General features: G+C 39.2%; 1 protein-coding gene across 1 annotated transcript; it reads left to right on the top strand.

The window, feature by feature from the left end:
• Nucleotides 1-10: 10 nt before the first annotated feature.
• dbr1 (debranching RNA lariats 1) lies at nt 11-7,212 on the top strand. The gene is made up of 8 exons (XM_079822360.1): nt 11-377; nt 603-727; nt 3,066-3,146; nt 3,218-3,303; nt 3,465-3,689; nt 4,104-4,181; nt 4,311-4,456; nt 5,766-7,212. The coding sequence occupies exons 1-8, from the start codon at nt 181-183 to the stop codon at nt 6,532-6,534; spliced, it is 1,707 nt and encodes a 568-aa protein (XP_079678486.1). The 5' UTR covers nt 11-180; the 3' UTR covers nt 6,535-7,212.
• Nucleotides 7,213-7,735: the final 523 nt, after the last annotated feature.

Genomic DNA, 7,735 nt, shown 5'->3' with positions numbered 1-7,735 from the left:
AAATGCATTTAGTGTGCTGGTCACATGATCGTTCTACGCATGAGCAGAGTAGCATGTGTGTGCAGGGAGGCAAAGCCGCTGCTGGAAGAATCATGTCAAACTACTAAAATGTACAGGGTGACCGAGGGGTAACGCGTTCTGTCGTCTTTGAGTGTAACGCTGTGGATTAGAGAAATAAAGATGAAGGTGGCAGTTGAAGGCTGTTGTCATGGAGAGCTGGATAAGATATACGAGAGCATCAGTTACCTGGAGAATAAAGAAGGTGTGAAGGTGGACCTGCTTCTGTGCTGCGGAGACTTCCAGGCTGTCAGAAATGAAGGAGACATGAAGTGCATGGCGGTGCCTGCCAAATACAGACAAATGCAAACTTTTTACAAGTAAGGATACAACTGAAAATCTTCTAGATAAACAGGTTGATAGATATTAACCAATCAGTTCAATGGGAATAATTGAGTGTACTACAGAGACACAGTATACACAGAGACTGCATATTTATGGATTATATGATGAATAAAATATTTTTGAGTTGATTATAAGTAAATATTGTGTTGGTGATATTGGTCGACCATTGTTTCTCATGTCATGACAATGGGTTTTCCAAGGTACTACTCTGGTGAGAAGAAGGCTCCTGTCCTGACGATTTTCATTGGTGGAAACCATGAAGCATCAAACCATCTGCAGGAGCTTCCGTACGGAGGCTGGGTGGCTCCCAACATCTATTACCTGGGTGAGATCTTTGGCTCATACTCACAAATGCATATACATTGTTAAAGGGGACTTATTATGCCCATTTTTACAAGATGTAATTTAAAGGGGTCATGAACTGGCTTTTTATACTGTTGTCTGAAGTCAACTTATGATGTTCTCGTGGTTTTTACATTCAAAAACATCATAATTAATAAGTAATAGGCTATTTTCTACCCTGGTTTTGAGCCTCTGTCATGGAACCATAGGCCGTAAAAAAATATGGACGACGCGACTTCATTGACTTCCGCTGACGAGAGTTGAAGCTTTCGGAGGCCCGCACACGGCGCTGACATCTTGCGCAGATTTGGGACCGAGTCAGCGCAGTAGTGACCTCGGGACCGGAGATGCGCAGTAGAGAGCAGGAAGTAGAGGCGCGATTATCAAAAGCCCACCCACACTCTCGCAGATGAAGAACAATTCATTATGTTGGTGTGAAATAAACCGTTATGAAAATGTATGCAATTTTTTTTTTCAAAAATCCTGAAAAAATTCTGTTAGTGCCTCAGTGACAACTCCGTTTTTATAGCATCAAATAACTAACTAAAACGAAACTTATTTAAAAAAACGAACACTTGAAATGAAATCATTGTGATTAAAAACTGCCTAAAATGACAGAAACCATATTTAGGAAACAATTATTTGAAGGTTAATTGAATTGTTTCGTTTGTCTCGCGTCCATTGTAATACATGGAGAGGTGGGGTTTATGAGCTATACTGGGACCAGCCACCGATCGAGGCGCGTAGGCTAGGCTTCAGTTTCTGAGAGGACTGCTGCAGGCTTGCATGGAACGCTCTGTTTTTATGGGCGTGCCACACTGAAGACTTGGAAGTAAACGCCCACTGCTATGATTGGATAAGCTTTGCATATTATAATGAGCTTCTGCTCCCCCGTGAGTACATGTGAAGAATTGTTTTGAAAGCATGTGGGAAAACGGCAACTGGAAAAATTGGCCCAGAGGCCTCACAAAATGTCTTTATCAAACAAACACAATGATATATCTCTCATCCACCCTCAATTAATTGGAATGTTATTTTGTATTACTTGGCCTGCCCGATCGGTGGATATAACCGCGAACTGTGCATCACTAACACACACACACACACATAAGCCTCACTGCAGAGTCAGACAAATCAGCATGATCAAAACTTCTGCGGTTGTATTTTTCCTTCAAATATCAAGTCAAGAGAGTGAATGACGCACATCAAGAAAGCAATGTTATTTCACTATTTAAGAGACTATTTACGTTTTGGTAGCCCGTCTGGAAAACAAATATCCCTGGGACGTTGGGCTTTGCGAGCCCTGGCCCATACATGTCCGAGTCTGATCACGAATCGCAGCACAATGAACCAACAACACCTCAAATAAAGGATTCTTCAGCTTTTGACAGCGTGCTAAGTTATGTTCAGTTAGACACGTACACATAATCAATAGATATTAAACGATTTGTAACAATGCAATACTATCACATATAAAACAAAATTTTTACTCCCATAAATGAAAAGTTGATTTCTCAATTCATGACACCTTTTAAGCTAAACATTTAGCTATTGGTTATGGCAGATCCAATAGTTTTAAACTTCAACAGAGTACCTGCCTTCAAGGAAGTTAATGCTTGTCATTGGAGAGTTGCCAGACTCTCTGTACAAATGAAATGTACGAGAGTCTGGTAGGACCAGGCTAGTGTGCAGCCCCCTCTCCACACATTTCCTTCCTCAATCAGATTCTCTGACAAATACGAACTAGACATCTGCTTGGTTTTGATTATCATCTATATTGTGATCACTCTCACGGATAGCATAGTTCTTCTTTCATCATTAAAAGTTTATTATTTCCACACGTTTTAGAGCTATATTAGTTTAAACTTCTAATTGATAGTTTTCTGAGCGCACTTATCTGAAGCACACAGACAATTGGATGTCAGACGTTAAGTCTCTTGAGTAACTTCTCTTTCACATTTTTTGTTATGTTTAAACTGTCAAATACACACAAGGGTCTTGTTCACCGTTGTCGCTCGCGAAAACAAAATAGCGGCAGTTTAAGGGACGGTAATATTATAATAAGATCCCCTTCCTATGTCAGAAGGATGACTTGTTTTTCCACATGCTCCACATGTTACTGGGTTGCCCTTTTTCACGTTTTCTGAGTTGGTAGATGCACCGGGGACCCGATTATAGCACTTAAACAAGGAAAAAGTCAGAATTTCATGATGTGTCCCCTTTAATATGTATTTAGATTAAGACTGGTATACATTTGGGTTTCAGTTTTCTTGATAGTGCAGTAGCAGTTCTCAATAGATTTATTGTTCCTCATTACTCAGGTTATGCTGGCATCGTACGCTTTAGAGGTGTAAGGATTGGCGGTCTTTCTGGAATATTTAAATCCCACGATTACAAGAAAGGTGAGTTTTAACAATTCCAAATCAATTGTGTTATAAGACCCACATTTTGAACTATTTTTATACAATTTCAGGACACTTTGAGTTCCCTCCATACAACCCAGATACCTTACGCAGCGTGTACCACATACGAAACGTTGACATCTTCAAGCTTAAACAGGTAAATCCTTGTCATGTGAAATGCATCAATAGACATCTTACACGTTCAATAAAAAGGATGCAGATTCAGGGGAAAAAAAACTGAATTTTTTCAATTCAAGAAAAATCTGAAAATGAATTATTAGCAAAATACTATTTCCATGTATAATTTCTAACCTCAAGATCAAGATGCCCGTAGACGTCTTCATGACGCATGATTGGCCGAGAGGCATTTATCACTACGGCAACACAAATCAGCTTCTGCGCAAGAAGAAGTTCCTCAGACAGGAAGTTGAGAGCGGTACTCTGGGCAGCCCTGCTGCTGCAGAGCTTCTAGACCACCTGCAGCCCAGCTACTGGTTCTCCGCTCACCTGCACGTGAAGTTTGCTGCACTGATGCAGCATGAGGTGGGTCAGTGGTTTTGACAGATACAAGCTTTCTGTTACCATTGTAGAGATTACGCTATTGCAGATACTCTAGATTTAAGCCTCCTTCACATATTTTACTAATATATTAACATTGTTTGCTGGCAATGTAAAATGAATAAAAGCTTGAATATCTAGAATATGTTAATGTGATTTGTATTCAATCCACTAGATATTCATATTTAGAGAAATCTTTTTTATATATATTAATTTGTATGTATTTTTAATTTATGACAACAAATTCAACTTGTCTTATGAAAAGAATATCTTCTGGAATATCTCTATTTTATTCAGTTGCAGTCACATGCTACAGACATGAGCAGGCCTAAGATAAGATGTAGCTATCAGAGTTCATTATTTATTGAAAAGTACTTAACAAGCTATTTGTCACATCAGGCTAAGAACAATGCTGCCCCAAAGATCACCAAGTTTCTCTCACTAGACAAGTGTCTTCCACATCGAGACTTCCTTCAGGTAATGATCCTGCGGTTTCCATCAACAAGCATATTTTAAGATCCGCTTTGACCAAATATCCAAGTAGTAGATCTAGTAGTAGACTAAGAAGTAGATCTTTGTGAGTGAATAAAGGTTTTGATATTGCAGATTGTGGAGGTAGCAGACAGACCGGGCTCTTCTGAGCACCTCGAGTATGACCCAGAGTGGCTGGCCATTTTGAAAGCGACAGACAGACTTCAGAAACCATCCAACAATTTTTGGAACCCCCCGCAAGACAACGGATTACACACCCGGTACAGTCCACATTACAATAATAACCACATTTACATGCACGTCATTATTTGATTACTTGTGAAGCCTTCATTCTTTTTGCATATTCCAGTAATCCGCATATTCCAAAATAAATTCTGATCTTTCCCCACTAGTCTCCTGAGGAAAATCTGGAGATGCCCTTTGATAGGTTTAATTGTTAGAGCTGCCCGTGTCCCCTATAGTTCTCATAGTTAATTTAGTTTGAATGTGTAATTTAATATTCCAAATAAAAAGGTGTTTACAAGACAGAATCAATGTTTTTGAAAGGCGTCTCTTACGCTCACCAAGGATGCATTTTTCAAAAGTACAGGAAAATATTATTACGATTTAAAATAACTCTTTTCTATTTTAATACAATTCAAAATGTAATCTATTCCTGTAATGGCAAAGCATCATTACTTCAGTCTTCAGTAGCCTGCTTTCCATTACATACTTTACAAATATTTTCTAAATGTTGATAAAAAAACTAAAGCAAATTTTTTTTTTCCCTGGCGATAAGTCATTCCAAAAATCATGGGGACGGATGTTGTTAGGTTAACGTATACCACAGTCACCACACTAGCCATTATTTTTAATGGAAGGAGACGTTAAGCATGTTATCCAAGCATTATGGGTAAGGAAAGCCCCTTTATACTTGGGAGCCGCATATGAGGTGTTTCTACGCAATTTCACAGAGAAACTGTGGATTCAGAATGATCATGTGACTTTTACCTATGCCACGTGACCTGTAAATTCCATTGCAGTTTTTCTAAATATTCCTTTTTTGAATTGCCTGAAAATTGCCACCTCATGCAAGTGTAAACGTTTTTTACGATGAGTTTTTGTAAAAATGACGCGTTTCCATTGGGCGTATTTTCAATTTGTGCAATTTGAAGGGTAATGAAAACGCAGCTAGGGTCAAATTATCCTTACATTTTTTTTTTTTTTTTTTTCATGATCCTTTTTCAAGATTCTTTGATGAAATGAAAGTTAAAATTAACAGTATTTTTTTTAAGGAAATCCTTTATAACATCATAAATGTCTTCACTGTCACTTTTGTCCAATTAAATGCATCTTTGCTAAATGAAAGTAATATATACATGTATATATATGAGTACTGACCCCAAACTTTTGGTGTGTCAGTTTAGTGTATTGGAGTTAATATAGCCATATACCATTTTGAAAACTTGGCTTAGCTGGTTTATGAAAAATGGGTTAACACATTTACATCACATGCTTATGTAATCAGAATAATTCCAGTATTAATCGGAATTTGGTGCAAATTAATACATTTTTTTATTCTGCTTTCAGGTGGGATTTCAGTGCGTCAGAGGAAGCTATGATGAAGGTTGTGAGCGATTTGAGCGGCGACCTCTGCATCCCTGAAAATTTTAGCCTGACGGTGCCCGCCTACGACCCCAGCCGCCCTCAACCCAATTCCCATCCAGCCTACTCCACCAACCCCCAAACAACAGAGCTGTGTGCCACCCTCGGCCTGACGGACATCTACATCCTGGCTGGGCAAAATGGGCGGGCTTATGGGGAAGAGGGCGCCACAGGTGCAACAGAAGAGGAGGAGGATGAGGACAGCACTGGGAGTGTAGACGAACCCAGTGAATACCCCACCGACACCTCTGGCCTCTCCAGCTCCTACAACCCTGATGAAATCACCATCGAGGACGAATGGGAGGAGGAAGAGGACAATGGAGTAGGATGTGCTGAGGAGAAAGGAACAGACGCAGTGGTTCCAGAAGGGCAGATGGGGAGCCAGGACAGCGATAGAGACAGCAGCCCCCAGCGAGAGACAGCTAATAGACTGATCTTACCTCCCCCATGTGCTGCACCAGAGACAGAGGCTCCACTACGGTTCTCACTGCCTCTTTCTCTTCCCCCTCCTTCAGCATCCCTCTCTCAGGGCAGCTCAGAAGAGGAGGGGGGCTTCACATCAGCCAGGGTCCCCAAACGCACCAGTGGTGAGACGGCACAGGGGTCCGCGAGTCACACGGGCGGAACACCTCAAATAAAACGGAGAAACCAGAGTATCTACGCTGCAGTAGAGGATGAAGAAAGTGAGGGCTAGATTAATGAAATTACATTTTTAGATCAGCAAATTACATATACCAATAATGATCGGCCAGATAGTTTGCTGTCTCTTTTTTTTATTTTTATTATAATTTTTTTTATGTGTATAAAGTAATGCCACAGCCATTTATACATTTTTATCTTGTATTTGTCATTTATGATGGGTTTTAATGATCGGTTCCCTTCAATTTTTTAACCAAATATATCGCATCACACTCAATTGTTTGATCTCTGTCTTGGCTGTTATTTTATTAGTTGTGTGGTTGAGTTGGCTTTACCATTCTATTGTAAATACATCAAAGTTCAAATATTAAGTGATCCTCATTTATTGCGTTCTGAAATATTTATTCTTTCATGAAAATGCATCAACTTTCTCCATGTCTGAAACAACTTTCTTTTTTGCTGACCAGTGTCACTGAGCGCTGTTTTCTTCCTAATGCAACACTAAAGGTAATGTTGGAGGTGGGGATAGAATGCTGCAAGGATGACATTTGTGTTGGCCATCCCAAAAGTTAGCATCACCCTGGTTTCCTCTCCAAAATACAATTAAAATGTACATAATACAAAATGATTTTGGGGTTATCAAGATAATCAAATTAATCTTAATTTGTGGGGGAAAAAATAGTTGTGAAAACAACAGTTTGAAGAATTTTGAAACTTAACAATTGCCAGAAGTAAAAAAAAAAAAAGCTAAAGTTAGGCTATAAATGGACAACAAATTTAGTATAAACATGACAAGGCTGTAAAAGCAGACTTGCAAGCAGGTGAGTTTCCATGTTCGACATGATGCTTAAAGTAGATTTGCCCAAAAATGAAAATTGTCATTTACTCACCCTCAAGTTGTTCCAAACCTGTATGAGTTTCTTTCTTCCAACATTCTTCAAAATATATTTTCTTCTTCAACAGAAGAAAAAGATTCATACAGGTTTGGAACAACTTAAAAGTGAGTATATGACAGAATTTTCATTTTGGGGTGAACTATCCCTTTAATGTCCCTGACAGCCTCTGTAGTTCCATTTAACCACTTGTTAGCAACCGCCTTTTTCCAAGACACAAGAGCTAAAGAAATCAGAAAGTGGTTTATTACCAATGTATTTTCTCCCAGTTTCACAGAGAAGACTTGAGTCCCAGACTAAATTCATGTTTGAGCTGTATCAACTGAAAGCAACTTGTATTAACACATCTTAAAATATGTCAGT

The sequence above is a fragment of the Gobio gobio genome, assembly GCF_949357685.1.
Source record: "Gobio gobio genome assembly, chromosome: 7".
Classification (NCBI taxonomy): Eukaryota; Metazoa; Chordata; class Actinopteri; order Cypriniformes; family Gobionidae; genus Gobio; species Gobio gobio.
The sequence above is the reverse complement of the archived record's forward strand: the minus strand, read 5'-3'. Positions and strand labels throughout refer to the sequence as shown.